The 23,271-nt window shown below is 36.6% G+C and overlaps 3 protein-coding genes across 4 annotated transcripts in view; 1 reads left to right on the forward strand and 2 right to left on the reverse strand.

Annotated features, from left to right (window-relative positions):
• Window positions 1-23,271, reverse strand: part of LOC125229619 (methionine synthase reductase) — a 309,939-nt gene that overhangs the window by 849 nt on the left and 285,819 nt on the right. The window contains exons 3-6 of the mRNA XM_048134502.1: window positions 2,130-2,312; window positions 1,880-2,026; window positions 1,229-1,453; window positions 253-945 (exon numbers count right to left, since the gene is read on the reverse strand). Coding sequence (XP_047990459.1) covers window positions 253-945; window positions 1,229-1,453; window positions 1,880-2,026; window positions 2,130-2,252 — 1,188 coding nt within the window. The 5' untranslated portion in view covers window positions 2,253-2,312. The remainder of the gene's footprint in view (window positions 1-252; window positions 946-1,228; window positions 1,454-1,879; window positions 2,027-2,129; window positions 2,313-23,271) is intronic.
• Window positions 2,568-5,557, reverse strand: LOC125229622. The gene is made up of 11 exons (XM_048134507.1): window positions 5,337-5,557; window positions 5,214-5,259; window positions 5,093-5,127; window positions 4,895-4,915; window positions 4,648-4,806; window positions 4,101-4,281; window positions 3,896-4,002; window positions 3,606-3,749; window positions 3,286-3,444; window positions 2,850-2,967; window positions 2,568-2,653 (listed from the first exon to the last, which is right to left on the reverse strand). The coding sequence occupies exons 1-11, from the start codon at window positions 5,382-5,384 to the stop codon at window positions 2,619-2,621; spliced, it is 1,053 nt and encodes a 350-aa protein (XP_047990464.1). The 5' UTR covers window positions 5,385-5,557; the 3' UTR covers window positions 2,568-2,618.
• Window positions 2,973-22,887, forward strand: LOC125229620 (lipoma-preferred partner homolog). Of its 2 annotated transcripts, XM_048134505.1 has the most exons (4): window positions 2,973-3,049; window positions 14,148-14,950; window positions 16,570-16,805; window positions 20,353-22,887. In XM_048134505.1, the coding sequence occupies exons 2-4, from the start codon at window positions 14,168-14,170 to the stop codon at window positions 20,591-20,593; spliced, it is 1,260 nt and encodes a 419-aa protein (XP_047990462.1). In that variant the 5' UTR covers window positions 2,973-3,049; window positions 14,148-14,167; the 3' UTR covers window positions 20,594-22,887. The 2 variants fall into 2 exon arrangements, with proteins under 2 accessions (XP_047990462.1, XP_047990461.1); XM_048134504.1 differs by lacking the exon at window positions 2,973-3,049 and having other exon boundaries at window positions 14,034-14,950.

Raw genomic sequence — 23,271 nt, forward strand, 5'->3', positions numbered from 1 at the left:
ATAATGAAGACTCTTTATCCAAAGTTGTGCAGTCATGTTGTGGTAGGTGCTTGTGAACAGAAAAAGCCACACTAGATGATACAACTTTAGATAAGCACCTGAGTTCTGGAGGTATTTGGTTTGTTTATGAATCTTTTGTTACTCGATAATAGTTCAAAATAAAATTTAGAATTTTAGGAGCTTCCTCTTTGTCCACTTTGTAAAATTTAAATTAGTTAAAGTCTTTTACTAGTTGTACAAATTATTGCTCACCTGAACATGTCTAGCTTCCTCTTTGTGTATCCTAGAGAAGGCTGTTATTAATTTCGTCAAAGTCAAGTTATCTTCAAACTGCTCCAATTCCTCTTGATATAAATAATCTAAATTAGGATCTCTACATCCAAAGAATAGCCACAACTCTCCCATTTCACTATTTTCCGATTTAAGTTTCTGTCTCTCTTCCAAGAAACCTATGAATGGCGCTATACCAGTGCCAGTAGCTATCAGTAAAAGGGGTTTTTGAGTATTACATGGCAAAAAAAATTCAGCCATATTCTTTCTTAAATACATAGGGACTCTATTTAGACAGTCACTTGTTATACTGAGATTTTGCATTCTATTTTCAAATGTATAATTTATAATTTTTGATTCCAACCAGCCAGTTGTCAGTCCCTTTCTGTTGTTATCTAATTCCATGACTGAAAAGCATATTTTCAATGTATTTGAGTCTTTCAGTCCACTGTTTACTATGGAGTATGGCCTCGGTAGCAACCTGGGAAGATTTGCTAATAGTATTGGAATGGGTGGTCGGCATGTTTTGAAAATTGTAAATAAGTCTAAGATGCATATGCCTCTGTTCAATATGTGTTTAGTGTATGCTGCTGATCCTTCTTTGCTGCTTAGATATTCTAGAGTTTTCCTTTCAGTGTCACATTTGGTGTGCTTAGATAAAGCCAGAAGGAAAAGCTAGAAAATATAAAGTTAAATTTAAACATTATACTAAATTTAATGGTACATTTAATATATTAAATATATCAGAAGACTATTAAATATATCACAATAGTCCAATAAAAAAATGCACTCTGTATGGTCATAAAATATTAATGTAATGTCTTGTCCTATATTTTCTCTTGTTATCAAAACAATTTAAGCACATTAATTACAAATCATATACTTGGTGAATCACTGCTGTCACAAGTCATATAATATACAAATTGATGAACTTTGTCTTGTAAAGAAGCAAAATTACCTTTTTTATGACTCCTCTCAAATCTACACAATGTGTAAGTACATGCCTCAATGTAGACCTCACTGGTACATGCGCAGGCACCTTAGCCTTTGACCCGCTAGTAAGGTTGTACCACTGGTCGCCCTGTGTTATGCCTAGGTGATCTAGAATAGTGTTCACTTCTTCAACACTATTCTGGGGAAGGATGCCAATTGTATCTCCAGCTTTGAACTCGAAATTACTTTCCTGTAATTTAAATATTGAAAGTTTTATACACCGATTTTCGACTGAGCATTGCATCAGTTTGGGATTGCCAAGGAAATTTTGAATTCTTGAATTAAAAATAATTTAAAAGAGATGCTTTATACACATTTGTCTGCAGAATGTTAACAACTTCTGCAGCTGACTATAAACGTGACGCTAGGCTTATAGATGAAAAAAAAATTAGCAAAAAATGTATGTTACAAAGTTTTCCTCTCAAGAATTTGGAGTTGAAATTGAAATTTTTTATTGCCACAGAAGAGTTCAACCTCATATAGCGAAAAAGTTATATAGAAACTCAATGACAATATGTTGCGTAAAGAAAATAGGATACGAGTATTGGAACAAAATTAAAGTTGATACCATAACTAGGTACTCTAATTGGTTATGTAAACTATGAATAAGACTTACCTTTACATCAAACGCCACCTCATACACCGGCTTGCAGTCAGCGTTTACTGAGGTCAAGCGACGCGAACACAACATTTGAGCTTGATATATTTCTGAACGCGCAAAGGGTAATACAGGTGGCGTATCCTTATAGACTGGCTCGATAACCTTAAAACACATTAGTGTGATTATAATTACTGCAAAATGAGAATCAGAAATCTCGTGCTAACGGTATAAACCATGTAAATGTCTTAAATGTTTCAAAACTTACATCACATGTTTCATTCTCCAAATACTCCAGTTTTAATCCAGTATCTTTCCATGTGGGCAAAGTAATACATTCAGCTTTTAAAGCTTCATCGAACATATCTTGGTAATGATAAGTAACCACCATTTTACACAAATTTAAACAAATTTTACAAGTGAAACAATGATTCACGCGAACGCCATGATGCCAAATGAAATGACAAGTGTGAAGTGAAATGCACGTGTATGTCAAACAAATGTCAAAAATATCGAAACCTTATAATGAACAGCCAAGTGATGCGCCACCGAATGAACAGCATAAAAATTACTGGTGAACTGGAGAAATGCGCAGTGGCAATTTAACATCTAGAGAGCAAAGCAATTTGTTTTTTTTTCTATCCATACTTTAGCTAGTGTACCTACTAATTTTCAATGATGTTAAGCATACAAGGAAAATAAATTATAATGAATAATGTAAATTTAATTCAAGAAACAATACACTTCTATGTCCGCTTTATTTCTTCTTTTTCTTGTCCTCTGCATCATCAACTGCAATAAAATCATACGGTTAGAAAACACTGGACACTTATTTTTATATCTATTATAACATACAACATATACAGGGAAGCTGCAATACTTTATACTCACTTTATAAATGGCGTTCAATAAAAAGTAAGTAAGTGAGTACTTTTGAATTTTGCAACTCGGAACGAGATACTTAAACTACTATTATTTTCTTACTTACGTGAAATCTCATGTCCCTTATCTTCTGTGTAGCCCTCCATACAGAAGTCACATGGAGTAGTCTCGCATGGGTTCTCAGTAGTCGTGGGGTATTGCGGGGTCAACTCATCTGGGGGAGCCTGAGAAATATCGTGTTAAGCTTATTATAATCTAACACTTTAAGTTCTCGCGTTTTGTACACAAATTTAAAGTCACTTACAGGTCGAACGCGATTAATTAACATTATTTTACCTTTTTTCCCATTTTTTTATTATAATCTGCTTACAACTGATTTGTAACTACCAGACAGATGATTTGTGTTGTGGTTAAATACCGAAAAGTTGGGGAGCGCGAGTATAAAAAAATTAAGGTATACAATTTTTGTGGATTAAATTGAAAAATCAATGGAGGCTGTAAATTCAATAAGAAAGAAGATAACTATACATTATTGTACAAACCTCAAGTCGGTATAAATATGAAATCTTGCAGGGGTCCCAAGTGTTGCAGAATGTTGCGTTGCGTATAAGATCTTTCCGAGGCTCGTCGCCGAAGTAGTCGAAACTGATAACTACATTGTTATCGATCGCGCATAATTTCAGGAAGTCGTCCATCGATATCTGACATAAATAAAAATAAATAAACTCCCTATCTCAAGCTGCTTATAATCTGTGATATTAAACAGAACTAGTCTGATGTTGATGAAGACAGTACAAGTTAGTACAACTCCATATGTTTCTATAACTATAACCACCTTAGATCACATATCTCGAAAGTATACCTTAGTTTTATTTCCGCAATCTAGCGTCCCATTCTTGAAGTAGTTGTTATCTCTCTCTCCACTGCCGAGACAGAACATCCAACCTTCATTAAAAGAGTATTCAATTGGAGCCACTTCAGCTTCGATACAAGGGTCAACATCTATCTGTAAATAAAAATGTTTTATTATTTAAACCTTTAATTGCTCAAACCAAAAATGTTTTGTAATATCTCACTAAATAATGACTATTAAAATATAGGTACGATACAATAATTTGGTGTCTGCTATTATGAATGGAACAACTTCTTTACCTTTACGGCCTCCTTCCCATAAGTGCATTTTCGATCATGCATATTCGCTTGCGTTCGGTATGCGTCCTGATCAGGCTCCGAACCAAGTGGACATTCATAATAATTACCTTGAACAGAATTTCAAATGCACATCTTAAACATCTCAACCAATGGATAACAGATTGAACATAACATATAACAATGAGTAAAGAACCAGCGCAGGTACCATTTTGTATAATATAGATGGTTCTGTGTGTCGCGCTGACGACGGTGCGGATGGTGAGCCCGTTGCCACCACTCTTGATGTTCTCCATAAGCACCTCCTGTGCCGCGCGCTGCTCTCGTGACCACTTCGCTGCCTCCTCCGCCAGGATTTGACGGCTTACTTTACCTGGGCCCTGAGTGGACTGTAAGAAAACAGAGTTTTGGACTTAGGGATTCAAATCACACTTCACCTTAAGAGGTCTTATCTTTTGGAAACCAATGATATAGACTGTCTTAATGAATTTAGCTTCAAGTTAACTCTACGCTTACGGAGCATCAAACCTTATTTTAACAGCAATACAGTGTGATAGGTATATAAATGCATGCAAGTAAATACGACTCATTAAGGCTAGCTAGCCACATTTAAAATTTGATAATCTTACTTTGACCCTAAGATTGTAAATACATAGTAGATAAAAGGCACGGTAGCCGAATAAGTTCTAAAACGCAATTTGCCTACTAAGTACTAAGAAACTGGAAGATCAGTAAGCCACCGAGAAAAGACTCACCTGTGGAGGGTTCTCCATAATAACATGGGGTCGACCCAGTGTGTGCTGCCATATAAGTTGCGCTGCGACTTTGAACTTGGAGCTGTGGTGCAAGGGCTGGATCTGAAGGATGCCGTACCAGGCCAGCTCACGATACACGCTGTCGGGTAGGTATCCAGTCTGCAATACATAGTTTAAAACAATATTATCGTGTTGTGTCTAATGAGTTCAAAGTCTAAATAATTATTTTTTTACTATTTTTACTTACAGGCATGAAATCCATGTGCCACTGAAATTACAAAAAAAAGACATAAGTAGGTAACTTTAGCTATGCGTATTGTGTAGGCTAGTAATATTCAGAAACATATGAAGTTAGAAGCTACTGAAACAAACTTAATTGTCAATTGCGCTTGAAGGATGAGAATCAACTTAAAATATGAAAAGGATTAAACAAGTTTCATTATACCTCCTCTTCGGCCTGCTCGGTAGTTGCGATAAAACCTAAAAATAATTATTTTAATTCATAATATGTATAAATAATAGTATATTTAAAAAGTCGAAGTGAAGAATTAATCACGACAACATACCATCATCTTCGCCACTTTGTTGATTACTTTGCTGGGCTATTAAGATCTAAAAAAAGCAAATAATTATTTAAATTAACTATTTAATGTAACTAAGTAAACAATCTTGATCGATTCTTTAGGTACCTGGAGAATTAAAACTAGAAACCATTTTTGTTTAAAATGTTGTAACATTCTTGCCGTTAACACCAGCACCTAACACAACAAGAAATCTCTGATATTTACTATTTTGCACTAATTGCGTTATCGCATCGTTAAAATGGAGTAACATGGCAATCAAATTAATTGAAGAAATTGGTACCAGCCAACGTTTCGATAACTCCCGATACGACGGGAAACATGACTAGTGACTAGAATGACTAGTGACAAAGACTACGGAGCTATTGCGTAAATTAGAAGTAATAAAACTCAAGATTTTTTTTTTTAAATTTTCGCGACAATGCACAAAGGTGTTGATTGGTACCATACTTACACTATTAATGCCCAGCCATCCTGATAGCTGATCTGACAATATTGTTGCAAGAGAGAGCAATACATAGTACATTGTGTCACAAGGGAGCAATAGTTATTTGTTATACAAGGGGGCAAAGTTGTATTTTAACGCCGAGTGTGGAATTGAAAAACGAGCAAGTGTAAGGATTCTATAGTTGAACCACGAGCGAAGCGAGTGGTTCGAGAATAGAATCCTGAACTTGCGAGTTTTTTTAACACACGAGAAGTAAAATACATTTGCACCCGAGTGTAACACTAAACTTTTCCCCTCACTATAGCGAGGAAACTAAAACGCAAAAAATGCGTTTATTACTGCTTCCAGTAGTTCGACGGGTGGTAAATCACCTTTATTACTAGATTCACCTACATTTATCAATTTTAAAGCAGTTAATTTGACTTTATTCAAGGTCAAATTACTTTACCCACTAGTGGATAAAATGCGTTTTTACCCGCTGGTATTAAAGGGCAAAACACATGTTTCCGAGCTAGTGAGGGGAAAAATAACATATTTTGCGACTTGCGTACGTCGAACAATGAACATCAAAACAAAATTCAGAGTGAATCCTGTGCGTGTGCGTAGGTACTAGCGAAGAAATTATTAAGTTGTAAAGTATTATATTATTTCACCTTAAAATTTTTCAAAATCTGGTAACTGGCAAAATAAAGTGCCAATTTGATAGCCAACTGGCGGAAAAGAGAAAGCCCTTTTACAATTTTATTAGCCTTTGCAATTAGAAAGCCCTTTTAGAAATAGGATGTTTTTAAAGTCCACACACTGGTGGCAGTTGCCAGATGTTCATATACAGGATGCCCGGTAATTAATGGACAACCTTTTAACCACCAAGAGGGCACCTTATACTGGTCCAGAAAATCGACTTTAAGGTTTAGTAAAAGTCGCCTGGTTTTCGAGATTTTCACACTTTTTAAAATTTCAATGGATATTAATGGACAACCTTTTAACCACCAAGAGGGCACCTTATACTGGTCCAGAAAATTGACTTTAAGGTTTAGTAAAAGTCGCCTGGTTTTCGAGATTTTCACACTTTTTAAAATTTCAATGGATATTAATGGACAACCTTTTAACCACCAAGAGGGCACCTTATACTGGTCCAGAAAATTGACTTTAAGGTTTAGTAAAAGTCGCCTGGTTTTCGAGATTTTCACACTTTTTAAAATTTTAGGTAGTATTAAAATTTTTAAAAGTGTGTCGTGTAATGTCGATTTTCTGGTCCAGTATAAGGTGCCCTCTTGGTGGTTATCAGGTTGTCCATTAATTACCGGGCACCCGGTATGTAAATAATCAGTCTCATTAGTATAATATATTATTTTTAAATAAAATACACATCACAACTAAGTCGATCGATTCTGCTTGTGTTAATATTTAAGTACTATATTCAATTGTAGTATTTAATTTTGTCTGTATATTGTCAAAATTATAATATTCAGAAAATCTAAATTAAACTACCAGCAAAAATAGTGTTTATATATTTATGAATAGTTAGTCTGACCAGATAAATTGGCGATGTTTGCTTACGAAAGACATGATAATGTAACACAATGAACTTTCATTCAAAGCGAAGTACATACTATGTAGTAAACAAAAAAGCATAAAAATAACTTAAACTATTAAACTTAATCTAGCACAGAATAAATATATGTACAAAAAAATATATTTACAAATAAAAAACAGGAGCAAGCTCGGCGCCGGATGGTAGGGTGCCCAAGGCTGGTAGCATTGCCGCGCTGGATCGCGATGCTTATTCGCTGCGCAAACTGCTGTAGTAAACTGTTTATAACTGATACCTATTTGGGAAGGCCATAAGTATGTATAATTATATGTAACGGAATAATAAAACGACCAACAAAAAAAAGTGAAAAGTTTTTTTTTGAAGCAGTTGAGTCAACTTGAGTCGGTTGTGGATTTGACAGCTAATACCTCACGCTGAGCTTATGGTAGTGTTCCTAGAACAAAGATATAATAAATGTAATATTCAACAATTCTAAATTATTATAAATTGCTTCTACTTAAATTTTAGGATTAGTGGTCAAATGCGGACCCCAGACTCCCATGAGCTGTAGCAAATGCCGGGATAATGAAACATTTTTTTTTTGGAAACGATTCCACGAATACCACCATGTCCACGATGCTCAGAAATAAAGAAAGTGAAAAAGTCATCATCTGGGGCGAGTCTCAAACTCATGATCACTAGTCCATCGCTCATTCAACTGAGCTAACTGAGACTTACACGGTAATAGCAAATATTTCTAGCAAATCATAAATGTATAACATACTTAATGAGTTTTTGCATATAATAGAACTCAAGAGTTCTAATATCCATATTTGTTAGAAAGAACACCCAATTATTCAATTTCTGTGAAAGCGAACGTCGTAATAACAAACTCATCCCTCCCGAACACATTTTAGAACTATACAGAAAAGGTCCATACTTTCGAGCAATCCAGATTTACAACAAATTGCGAAACAGAATTACGAATACTCAAAAATTGAACGCCTTTACTTCAAAGCAGCTTACCTACTACTCCATCCCAGAATTTATGGATGACAATTTAAAGTCAAAAATTAATTAACTGAAGATTGTATAACCTGATTAAAAATTACATTATCAGTATCTTTATTATGATTACTAAATAAAATAAAATACTTAACTAAAATACTCTCTTAGTAACGTAAACACAATACCGTATCTTCATCTAGATAGAGGCACGTGTCTTCAACGATCAGTTCCAGCGAACGCTGGGCACCCATGAGCCGCCTTGCATCGGCAGCAAATCGCAACATAGCCTCCGTCAGATTACAGCACCCAGTCAGGTCCAAGAACTACGCGAGACCAAAATAAAACATAACATATTTCGCTTGATGGTGACAACGTCAGCGTAATATTTCTAGATATAGAGATATTTATTTGCTTCCAAGTACACAGATATAATAATTCTAAATTAAAATATGTGAGTATGTACCCACTTTGTCGATTGCTATAAAGCCCCTTTTGTTAGTTTTGTAAGATACAAGTGGGTAAACTCGCCTTAATGGTTACCGACAAAGTGGGACGTTTTACTAAACACACTCACATATTAGTATCATGGACTCCATGCAGTAGTATCAAGGTCAGTAGTTTCTGCCACCTCAAGCCGGGCTGCAACCTCTTTCAATATAAAATAAATGTTTGAAACTAAATTTCAAAATATTTTCCGGTTTGACAAGTAGAAAACAAGCACATATTTTCACATAAAATACAATAAACAAACCATAATGCATAGTAGTCCTTCTAACCGGATTGTCTATGAAATAATAACAGACATAACAGTGAAATAATTTCTAGAAAGAATACTTCATAAGTAACAGGTTACCATTAGTTTGGGGCATTGGCTTATGAAAGCGCCCACTTCATCATTCTGCAAATTGCTCTTTGATACGCCCAGCCTGATGATACGCGCTCCCGCGTTGCGGGCCACTGCCTCCATTCCACGAGATGACACGGCTGCAATAAGGCCTGATTTAGACGACGTGCGAACTCGCATGCGATTTTAGTTACATTGCGGGCTGTTGAGGGTACATACAAATTTATACAGCCATCAAATACCGCATTGTAATAAAACTCGTATACGAGTTCTCGTACCATCTAAATGGGCCCTAACACAGTAAGTATCAAAAAAAGTTTAGATTTTTGGTAATAAGTAGGGCTGGCGCGTACCTCTGGCAATACAGAGAGCCTCAAAGTGGCTCAAAGAGGTAACGCCGCCAGTGTCATTGGGTCCATGCCGCAGGCCGAACTATTGGAAGGGGTTTTCTCTTTGTAACTGTCTAACTGTTTTATTTTTAATTCATTTCTGTAGTTTAATATTCTTATATGTAGTTTGTTTCTTAGTTCTACTTTTAGGTATAATTTTAGTTTTAATTGTTTAGTCCTATTATTAAGGCAAGTTTTATAAAATATTTATAATTATTTTATCTTACTCACTTGGACATCTCCGAGCTCCAAGACTGTTAAATCTTTACAGCACCTCGTCACATCTTCTAAATTCTTATCCGTGGCTTCATACTGCACTACAAGAAACTTTAACTTGCTCAGACGACAAACGGAATTGCTCTAAATTAGACAATTTAATCAGTATTTTATTAATATATTTATATATCTTATAAGGAACATCAATAAGATCCAGTTTCGTCAGATTATGTTGGCCAGCAGCAGAAAGCAAATTGCGCATTTTCAATTTCGTGCATTTGTTCAAAATAAGTGATTTAAACGCTGACGATTTTATATGGAGTAAACATTCACCAGTCATGACTTCATTATTGTCTATTTCCAATTCTTCTAGCACAGTATTGTTTGCTATAAAATTACTGATATGATCTGAGACCTGTAATAAATACAATACCTACTTTAAAACGTGTAAATAAAACTAAGCTAGTATAAACTATCTAAAAAGCAACATGTTGTACATACATTTATATAATACTAGCGACCCGCCCCGGCTTCGCACGGGTACTATGCCTACATGTAAATCTTCCTCTGGAATCACTCTATCTATTAAAAAAAACCGCATCAAAATCCGTTGCGTAGTTTTAAAGATTTAAGCATACATAGGGACATAGGGACAGAGAAAGCGACTTTGTTTTATACTATGTAGTGATAAACATAATCATTTATAATAAACCACATCTGAAGTTCAACACTTACACGATTATATTTTTTGAAATTTAATCTATAACCACTTGAAATTCTCATTTTGAATAGTTGGTAGGTTTTCTTCTGTTTCACGAAATATCTGTAATGACGCCATGTTAATTTAATAATCGGATCTAATATTTGAAGTATCTATTTCCATTAAAATAGTGAACTTAGCATAGGAGCGTCGCGACTAGGGATTGCAATCCGGTCCGGCGGATCCGGTAATCCGGCCGGATCCGGTGCTTTTTTCATGCTACCGGATCCGGTAATGTAATTTAATATGTTAGAATAGTGCAAAAAAATAACATTTACGCTAACATTTGAACGTAGCTCAACAGGGGATTGCAATCCGGTCTGATTTCCAATCCAGAAATAATTTAATACGTACGTTTTTTACATTACTAGACCGTTTGGAAGTAAAATAATGTGCTCAAGTGACGCGTCAAACTTTCCGTCTTTGAATCTGTAGTGACTAGTGAAATCTGTGCAATTATTTGCTTGGATGTAGTCATGGGGCTTACGGCGAAATTATGGTCAAAAGCTGCACTTTATGCAGAAAGCAAGCCACTTTGCACAGTGATACTAGGGACCAATACAAACGTTTTCATCCGAGGAAACACGATTTTCATCTACTAGAATTCAAGATGGCGGCCATTTTCCAAAATGGCGGCCGCATATTTTTAAAATTTTATAGAATCGTAACGGCTGCACCGATTTTGATGGTTGGGGTGTTTATCGCATCGTATTGAAGCGTTCATTAATATAAAAAAATGAAGTCATAAAAAAATTAAGATGGCGGCCGAATAATAAGAAAAATATAAAAATTTCAAACTTTTTTTTCATTCTCCTGCAATTTACCAATAAATTTTCTATGATATGGTCACATTTTTATGTATTTAAAATAAACCGGATAATATCATCTACATAATAAAATAAAAATCATGAAAATCCGTTAAGTAATTTTTGAACTATACTCATTTGAAATGGAGCGCGCGGATTTGAAAGACGTTTTCGCACGTGATGTAAACAATTTTGGAATCATAACGGCTGCACTGATTTTAATGATTGGGGTAGCTATCAGTTTGTATTAAAACATTTATTTATATAAAAATTAAAATCATTTAAAAAATAAAGATGACGGCCGAATAATAAAAAAATATGAAATTTTCATTTTTTTTAATTCTCACGAAATTTACAAATAATTTTTCTACCATATGGTGACATTTTTATTTATTTAAATAAAATCTGATATTAACGTCTACAAAATAAAACAGAAAACATTAAAATCCGTTCAGTAGTTTTTGAACTATACGCATCGAAAATGAAGCGCGGGGTTTGAAAGACGACTTTGCACTTGATATGAGATGCATCGTATCGTTTGGTACCGCTATACACGCAAGACTGATTATTTATTTTGGTCACAACTTACTATATTACTATTCAGAATCAATGTTTTTAGTATTTATATACATTATTAGTTTTTTATTCCGAGTTTAGGTATATTTAGACAACCCCAGTAAACTTGACCATAATTTGTATTTTAATACGTAAAAGAACTTAAATGCACATAACATAACAATTGTATTTAAGTTCTGTATCTGCATTTAAGTTCTTTTACGTATTAAAATACAAATTATGTGATGGTAAAGTTTACGGGGGTTATCTAAATATACCTAAACTCGGAATAAAAAACTAATAATGTAAGTATATAAATACTAAAAACATTGATTCTGAATAGTAATATAGTAAGTTGTGACCAAAATAAATAATCAGTCTTGCGTGTATAGCGGTACCAAACGATACGATGCATCAAGTGCAAAGACGTCTTTCAAACCCGCGCGCTTCATTTTCAATTTTTTTTTTTTTCTTCGTCCTTCTGGACAGGCTAGGACCATAGGCTTCATTTTCAATGCGTATAGTTCAAAAACTACTGAACGGATTTTAATGTTTTTTGTTTTATTTTGCAGATGTTAATATTAGATTTTATTTAAAAAAATAAAAATGTGACCATATATATGGTAGAAAAACTATTTGTAAATTTCGTGAGAATAAAAAAAAATTAAAATTTCATATTTTTTTTTATTATTCGGCCGCCATCTTTATTTTTTAAATGGTTTTAATTTTTATATAAATAAATGTTTTAATATAAACTGATAGCTACCCCAACCATTAAAATCGGTGCAGCCGTTATGATTCCAAAATTGTTTACATCACGTGCGAAAACTTCTTTCAAATCCGCGCGCTCCATTTCAAATGAGTATAGTTCAAAAACTACTTAACGGATTTTCATTATTTTTATTTTATTATGTAGGTAATATTATCAGGTTTAATTTAAATACATAAAAATGTGGCCATATCGTAGAAATTTTATTGGTAAATTGCACGAGAATGAAAAAAATAGTTTTAAATTTTCATATTTTTCTTATTATTCGGCCGCCATCTTAATTTTTTTTTATGACTTTATTTTTTTATATTAATGAACGCTTCAATACGATGCGATAGACACCTCAACCATCAAAATCGGTGCAGCCGTTACGATTCAATAATTTTTTTAAAATATGCGGCCGCCATTTTGGAAAATGTCCGCCATCTTGAATTCTAGTGGTTGAAAATCGTGTTTCCTCGGATGAAATCATTTGTATTGGTCCCTAGTATCACTGTGCAAAGTGGCTTGCTTTCTGCATAAAATGCAGTTTTTTTCCGTAAGCCCTATGACTAATGCAAAATGTGGAATAGTGGAGAGTGACAAAGGGCCATACGACAAAACTTTTCGTTAACATATCACTGAGGTCGATCCTTCGCGTTTTTTTGCCAAACACTATCCGAAATCAAGACCTACCTACTTGCAGTCTATGTCTGAATCACAAAATACTAAGAAGATTGGTCTGAATAAATTGGTTATGATGTGGGTTATGTTAAACATAGTGATTCAATGCTCTTTGATGTGGGTTATGTTAATACAGCCGGCGTATCATGCTTCCAATTTTATCACTTATCCACGTGGATAAAGCATCCGTCACACTTTGGCAAGTATGTCAGCGTGAGAGTGACAGTTGTCTTATCCACGTGGATAAGTGATAAAATTGGAAGCATGAAGCTAGGAACATACTACGCGGACGTCCGTCGTAAAACGACCGCGACCGCGACGCGACCGAACAGTGTGCACGGAACAAAACATCCAGCGAGCCAGATTTCGAACGGACGTCCATGCGCTCAAGGCCACGTCCACGTCCGTCGACCGATAGTTTGCACGGTGTTGTGTATTTCCATTGTCCAGATTCCCGTCCGCGGTCGATTCACGACGGACGTCCGCGTAGTGTGTTCCTAGCTTGAAGCTAGGAAGGAACATACTACGCGGACGTCCGTCGTAAATCGACCGCGACCGCGACCGATCAGTGTGCACGGAACAAAACATCCAGCGAGCCAGATTTCGATCGGACGTCCATGCGCTCAAGGCCACGTCCACGTCCGTCGACCGATAGTTTGCACGGTTATGTGTATTTCCATTGTCCAGATTCCCGTCCGCGGTCGCGCGACGACGGACGTCCGCGTAGTATGTTCCTAGCTATACGCCGGCAGGGCATGATAATGCTCGACCGGTCCGCCCGGATAACAAACAGTGTCTGAAAGTCTAGCATTACTTTAATAGTCGTACATTATTATAATGGCAACACCCTGAATTGTCAGTTTTGCATTGTGTTTTGCGAGAGGTAACGATTTTCATTCGATAAAAAAATAATCTAATATCATAAAGGTGAATAAAAACTATTCAAAATGAATACCCTGGACAAACAGTTGGCAGACTTACGGATCTACGCGAACGAACTAGACGCAAAGCTGCAAGACGACATAAACGCTGCCAAAATGAAACCTTCGATTCCACCCAAAAAAAACAAGGTGCCGCAGCCGCAAATACCTCAGAGTTGTATGGTGAAGTCGGCCTGCGAGCCTTCCTACTCATCGAGACTAGAGTATGGGAGCCGTACAAGCTCAACCTACTCCAATCTAGTGCCCGTAAAGAGTTGTATCGTAAGGAACACAGCACGAGTGAAGAGCGGCGATGTGTTCCTATACAGCAATTTGTTGCCACCGGGTGGGACTAATCACGTCTACTCAAACATCCCCATGCAGCGGAACCCTGAAAGCATATACGGCGACAGAGACGCGAGGTCTGAGGTTTCTAGAATAAGCGATGTTGGTGCACAGTCGAACTATAGTGAGCTACGTCGCCCCGGTTCTGCTTACCCTCCTTCCTCGGCTTCAGTTAATGCACAAGATTTTTCCACGTATGGCGGCTCACAAACATCCTCAACATATGAGTCTCTATATGAACCTATAAATCCTAGGCCGTGTAGTCAGTTGTCTGGGACTTCCTTATATGGTGGTTATGTTGGGACTGCACCAGAGCCAATACCGGAGCCGGACGATGAGTTGTACTGTGGCAACTGCTTCCGGTGCGGAGGCAAGATCATGGGAGAGACTACCGGGTGCACAGCCATGGAGAGGATATATCACATAAAATGCTTCTGCTGTCATCAGTGTGGTATTAATTTACAGGTAAGTTGAAATTACCTTAAAATCCTTAAATGATTATAATATTGTTTGAATAAATTTTGGAATTTATAATTTTTTAACCCATGTAATATAAAACAATAAATAAATAAATAAGTATTATAAATAGTAAATAAATATTATAGGACATTCTTACACAGATTGACTGAGTCCCACGGTAAGCTCAAGAAGGCTTGTGATGTGGGTACTCAGACAATGATATATATAATATACAATTACTTATATACATAGAAAATATCCACGACTCTGGAATAAATATCTGTGCTCATCACACAAATGCCTTTACCGGGATTCGAACCCGGGACCATGCATATCAGGCAGTGTCACTATGAGCTAGGCCAGACAGATCGTCATTAACTGTCTCACATTCCCACAGTAAGCTCAAGAAGGCTTGTGTTCTGGGTACCCTGACAATGATATATACATATAAGAACTTGCATATATTATATACATGGAAAGTACCAATAAATATCTACCATCTACAACTATCCACTCTGAGATCTGGAGCCCATTTCTCGAAAGGTACAAGCCTTCTATTACAAGTGTGTTTCCATGACAACCCATACGATTAGACAGTTCGCGCACTTGTAATACAAGGCTTGTCCCCTCCTCTTTTGGTATTTTTTGTATTTCAGGACAGACAGAATCTTGGCACAGTTTATGATTAATTTTACTACTTGCAATATCCTCCTTAGATCTGTTGCAGATATGGGATATGGGACTTTGTTTTCATGCTCTATGGTCACGAATTTGTCCCAGAAAAGTTTGATTGGGTTAAGGCAGTGGTCGGCAGGATTTTTTCATTGACAGACCAGATTTACACCTCTCTCTCTCTTAAGCCTGATTTTACTCTTCGGGTGTAGGCCTCCTTCAACATGCGCCACTCGTCACAGTTCTGTGCGATCTGGAGCCACTTCCTCCCAGCAGTCTCTTTGATATTGTCCGCCCAACGCAAATGCGGTATTTTTTGACAACGCTCTTCTCCCCATGGTCGCCATTCAAGTAGTCTTTATTCCAAGAGTCGGTTTTACATGCTATAGCCACCTGATTGTTTTACGGTCTCTCAATGTGACTCCAACCAACCAGTTTTCTTTCTGTCGCCCGCTGGGCAACACTTAACTTGTGTAGTATTTCCTTAGTGAAAACCCTTGTACACCAAAAATGTAATTTTATTTCAATCCTTTCGCGGGCAAACCATAATCTGAAACCCTGCCTTTACTCCTCGAAAGCGCGGCGCAAACTGCGGGCGCAACCCCTGCATTTAAAATATTACTAATTAGCACCACTTATTAAATCTATAATTCATTATAAAATGAATGTCTCACAGTACAAAAGAAACACACACAGTCCTAAAACACGAACCTGCCAAGTCCTGCGCCCCTTCCCGATGAAAAACAAAACTACATACCCATAATGCCTGCCGCGTTACCACCTTGAAACATGAAGGGATAACCTTTGCCTCGGAAATTTATTCATAACGGAAATTGTACTATCAGCTGCAAAAGTGCATGGTGAATTTATTAATGAATCCATAATTTCCCCATGCAATTTTGCAGCTCACTGTCCAACTACCTAGTCTAAATTTACATATCAATTTGTTTCAGGGCCGACCATTCTACGCAGTCCAGGGCAAGGCCCTCTGCGAGCGCGACTACCTGGCCACACTAGAGAAGTGCTGCGTCTGCGGTGACCCTATCCTCGACCGCATGCTCCGGGCCACGGGCAAGCCCTACCACCCACGATGCTTTACTTGTGTGGCGTGCCATAAGAGCTTGGACGGTATACCCTTCACAGTGGACGCTGTTAACCGCATACATTGTATAGAGGACTTTCATAAACGGTGAGTTGAAATACTATTCTTCAATATTGGACAAGGCTCTTTGCTAGCACAACTGGCCGGTCTAGAGAATTGCGTGTGTGGTGTTGCGACAGCATTCTTCGGGCTACGGGACAAACCGTACCATCCGCGGTGCTTTACTTGTGTGGCATGCCATAAGAGCTTGGACAGGATACCCTTCACAGTGGACGCTGTTAACCGCATACATTGTATAGAGGACTTTCATAAACGGTGAGTTGAAATACTATTCTTCAATATTGGACAAGGCTCTTTGCTAGCACAACTGGCCGGTCTAGAGAATTGCGTTTGTGGTGTTGCGACCGCATTCTTTGGGCTACGGGACAAACCGTACCATCCGCGGTGCTTTACTTGTGTGGCGTGCCATAAGAGCTTGGACAGGATTCACAGGATACCCTTCACAGTGGACGCTGTTAACCGCATACATTGTATAGAGGACTTTCATAAAAGGTGAGTCGAATTACCATTCTTGAATATTGTGCAAGCTGCAAGGCCCTTTGCAAGCGCAACTGGCCGGTCTAGAGAATTGCGTTTGTGGTGTTGCGACCGCATTCTTTGGGCTACGGGACAAACCGTACCATCCGCGGTGCTTTACTTGTGTGGCGTGCCATAAGAGCTTGGACAGGATTCACAGGATACCCTTCACAGTGGACGCTGTTAACCGCATACATTGTATAGAGGACTTTCATAATAGGCTTACGGCGAAATTATGGTCAAAAGCTGCACTTTATGCAGAAAGCAAGCCACTTTGCACAGTGATACTAGGGACCAATACAAACGTTTTCATCCGAGGAAACACGATTTTCATCTACTAGAATTCAAGATGGCGGCCATTTTCCAAAATGGCGGCCGCATATTTTTAAAATTTTATAGAATCGTAACGGCTGCACCGATTTTGATGGTTGGGGTGTTTATCGCATCGTATTGAAGCGTTCATTAATATAAAAAAATGAAGTCATAAAAAAATTAAGATGGCGGCCGAATAATAAGAAAAATATAAAAATTTCAAACTTTTTTTTTCATTCTCCTGCAATTTACCAATAAATTTTCTATGATATGGTCACATTTTTATGTATTTAAAATAAACCGGATAATATCATCTACATAATAAAATAAAAATCATGAAAATCCGTTAAGTAATTTTTGAACTATACTCATTTGAAATGGAGCGCGCGGATTTGAAAGACGTTTTCGCACGTGATGTAAACAATTTTGGAATCATAACGGCTGCACCGATTTTAATGGTTGGGGTAGCTATCAGTTTGTATTAAAACATTTATTTATATAAAAATTAAAATCATTTAAAAAATAAAGATGGCGGCCGAATAATAAAAAAAATATGAAATTTTCATTTTTTTTTATTCTCACGAAATTTACAAATAGTTTTTCTACCATATGGTCACATTTTTATTTATTTAAATAAAATCTGATATTAACGTCTACAAAATAAAACAGAAAACATTAAAATCCGTTCAGTAGTTTTTGAACTATACGCATCGAAAATGAAGCGCGCGGGTTTGAAAGACGACTTTGCACTTGATATGAGATGCATCGTATCGTTTGGTACCGCTATACACGCAAGACTGATTATTTATTTTGGTCACAACTTACTATATTACTATTCAGAATCAATGTTTTTAGTATTTATATACATTATTAGTTTTTTATTCCGAGTTTAGGTATATTTAGACAACCCCAGTAAACTTGACCATAATTTGTATTTTAATACGTAAAAGAACTTAAATGCACATAACATAACAATTGTATTTAAGTTCTGTATCTGCATTTAAGTTCTTTTACGTATTAAAATACAAATTATGTGATGGTAAAGTTTACGGGGGTTATCTAAATATACCTAAACTCGGAATAAAAAACTAATAATGTAAGTATATAAATACTAAAAACATTGATTCTGAATAGTAATATAGTAAGTTGTGACCAAAATAAATAATCAGTCTTGCGTGTATAGCGGTACCAAACGATACGATGCATCAAGTGCAAAGACGTCTTTCAAACCCGCGCGCTTCATTTTCAATTTTTTTTTTTTTCTTCGTCCTTCTGGACAGGCTAGGACCATAGGCTTCATTTTCAATGCGTATAGTTCAAAAACTACTGAACGGATTTTAATGTTTTTTGTTTTATTTTGCAGATGTTAATATTAGATTTTATTTAAAAAAATAAAAATGTGACCATATATATGGTAGAAAAACTATTTGTAAATTTCGTGAGAATAAAAAAAATGAAAATTTCATATTTTTTTTTATTATTCGGCCGCCATCTTTATTTTTTAAATGGTTTTAATTTTTATATAAATAAATGTTTTAATATAAACTGATAGCTACCCCAACCATTAAAATCGGTGCAGCCGTTATGATTCCAAAATTGTTTACATCACGTGCGAAAACTTCTTTCAAATCCGCGCGCTCCATTTCAAATGAGTATAGTTCAAAAACTACTTAACGGATTTTCATTATTTTTATTTTATTATGTAGGTAATATTATCAGGTTTAATTTAAATACATAAAAATGTGGCCATATCGTAGAAATTTTATTGGTAAATTGCACGAGAATGAAAAAAATAGTTTGAAATTTTCATATTTTTCTTATTATTCGGCCGCCATCTTAATTTTTTTTTATGACTTTATTTTTTTATATTAATGAACGCTTCAATACGATGCGATAGACACCTCAACCATCAAAATCGGTGCAGCCGTTACGATTCAATAATTTTTTTAAAATATGCGGCCGCCATTTTGGAAAATGTCCGCCATCTTGAATTCTAGTGGTTGAAAATCGTGTTTCCTCGGATGAAATCATTTGTATTGGTCCCTAGTATCACTGTGCAAAGTGGCTTGCTTTCTGCATAAAATGCAGTTTTTTTCCGTAAGCCCTATGACTATAAAAGGTGAGTCGAATTACCATTCTTGAATATTGTGCAAGCTGCAAGGCCCTTTGCGAGCGCAACTGGCCGGTCTAGAGAATTGCGTCTGTGGTGTTGCGACCGCATTCTTCGGGCTACGGGACAAACCGTACCATCCGCGGTGCTTTACTTGTGTGGCGTGCCATAAGAGCTTGGACGGGATACCCTTTACGGTGGACGCTGTTAACCGCATATATTGTATAGATGACTTTCATAAAAGGTGAGTTGAAATACGTGGCGTAAATAGTGTGGCGTGCCATAAGAGGATAACCGCATCCATTGTATAGACGATTTTCATAACGGTAATCTACAAGCATCATTCTCAATTCTATAGAACATTCATGATCATCAATAAATTTCTTCAAGGAGTTTCCACTGCCCCACATGCTGCGGGCTTAGCACACTAGTTGGATAAACTTTGTCGTATCGGTGCGTCCCTATCGCACTTACAAATAGTCGGAAAAGGACGGCATTACGTTTATATCGTTTATCACGCGACCGTGTTTGCCTGCCTGGTATCCGTGGTATTTACTTACCTTAAATATTGAACAAATTCCCTTTCTTTGTCTTTTACCTAATCATGAATTACGACAAAAATATTATCCATTTCAGGTACGCGCCCCGCTGCGCGCGTTGCCGCGAGCCGATCGTGCCCGAAGGCGGTGCCGAAGAGACCGTCCGCATCGTCGCGCTAGACAAGAGCTTTCATATCGCCTGCTACTCGTGCGAAGACTGCGGGTCTTCACTGTGCTCGAGACAAGAAGGTAGAGGCTGCTACCCGCTTGATGACCATCTGTACTGTCGAGAGTGCAATGCGAAGCGTATACAGGACCTGTCACGGAATATCAACTAGTGCGCTTCTTGAATAGACCTGTTGCCAATATAGCAGCTTTATAGAAGAGCTTCCATATCGCCTGCTACTTGTGTGAAGACTGCGGGTCTTCACTGTGCTCGAGACAAGAAGGTAGAGGCTGCTACCCGCTTGATGACCATCTGTACTGTCGAGAGTGCAATGCGAAGCGTATACAGGACCTGTCACGGAATATCAACTAGTGCGCTTCTTGAATAGACCTGTTGCCAATATAGCAGCTTTAGAGAAGAGCTTCCATATCGCCTGCTATTCGTGTGAAGACTGCGGGTCTTGACTGTGCTCTAGGCAAGAAAGTAGAGGCTGCTATCCGCTTGATGATAACCCATATTGTAGGGAATCTGACGCTTACTTGTCAAGGAATACTAACTAGTTTCCTTCCATGTTTCGATATTCCCTCCTACTCTACATTGACTTCAATGTCATATATTCGACTCTTGCACCAATTTCAGCCTACTGCAGTAAATCATCTTAAAAATGGTCTGCACTGTAATTTATACTGTACTTTTGCAGTTTTTAAGATACTGTATTTGCATTTAGCATGTTAGGCACCTTGAGTATTATACTAAATTAGGTATGTTAAAGCTCTTAGATATAGGCACCTAAATTAATAAAAATATTTGGAAAATTGTTCAGCATTTTCAAAAATTTTCAATACAATATTTGTATATAGTAGTGTAGTTTTGATTATATTTGTCCATTTTGTGATGTTGTTACTAAATATTAATCGAAATAAGACCCCATTGATTGCAATATTTGTATAGTTGTAAGTGAAATAATCGTCGTTATTCGTATTATTATACTCTGTTGAATTAAGGCCTATATGTATTTTGATCGCTAAAATAATCACTTTTTTTAGAAGTGTTTACAGTTTAATAAATATTTCATATGTGTATAGGTAGTTATGTCAAAATCGTGTGTACAAATCTTGTTTGTACTATATTAAGAAAAAAAATCTTTTCCGAAAAATATTCTGTCATAGCAAAAATTTGACCAGGATCATTTAATAAAACAGAGAAATTCTAAGTTTCAAATCAAATGTTCATACTTAGAAACAATACACTATAGAAACATTACGTCGCCCTCATATGAAGTAGTATTATTGAAACATTCCTAATAAGCATTTGTATATTTAAGTCTAAGGCTGTGTAGTGCTCACCATTTGTAGTAATTGTATTGCAGTATTAGTTGCGTGAAATGTGATTATAATGTAAGGTTTTTGTAGGAAGACGCGAAGGGAGAAGTTATGTGACCGCTTCTCTACACATATATTCCTGGTTGTCCTCTGTGTAATTATATTACTCTGTTAAGGGGATTCCCTACGCCAATGACCTTCAATTTTGATCCATTGGTATCAAGGATTATTTATATAGGATTTACAATCTTCATACAGAATCGTACCTCCATTTTTAGCGCCATCTATTAAATACTATCATAACTACACTGATGATACCTAAAAATTTTTTTTTTCAAAATGTGTAGATATTGACGTGATATCATGATATTAAAATCATTTCATTTGTTCTTATAAATAATAGAAAGTCGCAAACATATTTGAGGAAAATACGACTTTGGCCACTTCCAGGCTGCGAAACAGCGCCATCTAGTTTTAAGCCTAAAAGGCCCCATACATTTCAGGGGTACGCTTTGTATGGGCTTTGTCTGTCCCGTATTATATGGTCCTTGATTGGTATTATGATAGTTTCTAAAGCATATTATATTAACAGCGTCGTCCTTGTCGTCCGTCGTCTATTTTTTTAATTTGGCAGATACGAATTCTATCTGTAGTTTAAATTTAGGAGATATAACTCAAAACTTGTCGATAATCGATGTAATCCACGGGTAGCCCCGAAACAACAGTATATATAATTATGACTAGGAGGACTACAGCAGGAGCTCTTTAATCCGATGCGATAAGCTATATTATCACGCGACCGAGCTTCGCCCACTGGTTCTGCTTTTATAAATAGTGCCATGTTTATTCTGTAAAAAATATAGTTTGTAATTTACAACATGCTTCTTTACAGCGATAGTTCTAAGGGTATGTTATTGGATTTATTAGTGTTGTACTTAATGTTATCTAGAACGCCATGACTGTATTATACTATAAGAAATATAAGACACTTTAAAAATATTGGTACTTACTCCATTTAAAGATTTATATGATTATTATGTATAGATCTACGTTTATGTAACCGTCGTCGCAAAAAATGTTTATTACTTTGGCATATTTATACTTAACATCAATGTTATATGTATCGAAATAAAAATTCGTAATGATTAAACTATAGCATTATTAATTTATTAGTATTTGTGCCATGTCCTCCCCTTTAATCCCCTGTAAGATGCCTGGTTAGATGCAAACCAGAGGCGTACCGACTATTGATTTGGCCGACTACCGACTAGTCGGCGCTTGGGTGGCGGACTGGCGGATTAGTCGGCTAGTCGGCCAAAACATAATACATACATACATACATATAATCACGCCTGTATCCCAGAAAGGGGTAGGCAGAGCACATGAACTAATGAGTTTCAGTGCCACTCTTGGCAAAAAGGGGTTGAAAGAAATCCAAATTGTGACATTGCAGTGACAGGTTGCCAGCCTCTCGCCTACGCCACAATTTAACCCATATCCCACAGTCGACTTCTACGACACCCACGGG

Source organism: Leguminivora glycinivorella, chromosome 9 (assembly GCF_023078275.1).
Source record: "Leguminivora glycinivorella isolate SPB_JAAS2020 chromosome 9, LegGlyc_1.1, whole genome shotgun sequence".
In the NCBI taxonomy this organism is placed as follows: domain Eukaryota; kingdom Metazoa; phylum Arthropoda; class Insecta; order Lepidoptera; family Tortricidae; genus Leguminivora; species Leguminivora glycinivorella.

Bases quoted from the DNA above. Each gene is read 5' to 3' on its own strand.
- LOC125229622 (XM_048134507.1), bottom strand. From the start codon at position 5,384: ATGTTACAACATTTTAAACAAAAATGGTTTCTAGTTTTAATTCTCCAG. The intron at 5,260-5,336 runs GTACCTAAAGAA...TGCTTTTTTTAG, and splicing joins TTCTAGTTTTAATTCTCCAG to ATCTTAATAGCCCAGCAAAG. The intron at 4,916-5,092 runs GTATAATGAAAC...TTGTAATTTCAG, and splicing joins CCGAGCAGGCCGAAGAGGAG to TGGCACATGGATTTCATGCC.
- LOC125229620 (XM_048134505.1), top strand. From the start codon at position 14,168: ATGAATACCCTGGACAAACAGTTGGCAGACTTACGGATCTACGCGAAC. The intron at 14,951-16,569 runs GTAAGTTGAAAT...AATTTGTTTCAG, and splicing joins AGTGTGGTATTAATTTACAG to GGCCGACCATTCTACGCAGT. The intron at 16,806-20,352 runs GTGAGTTGAAAT...TATCCATTTCAG, and splicing joins ATAGAGGACTTTCATAAACG to GTACGCGCCCCGCTGCGCGC.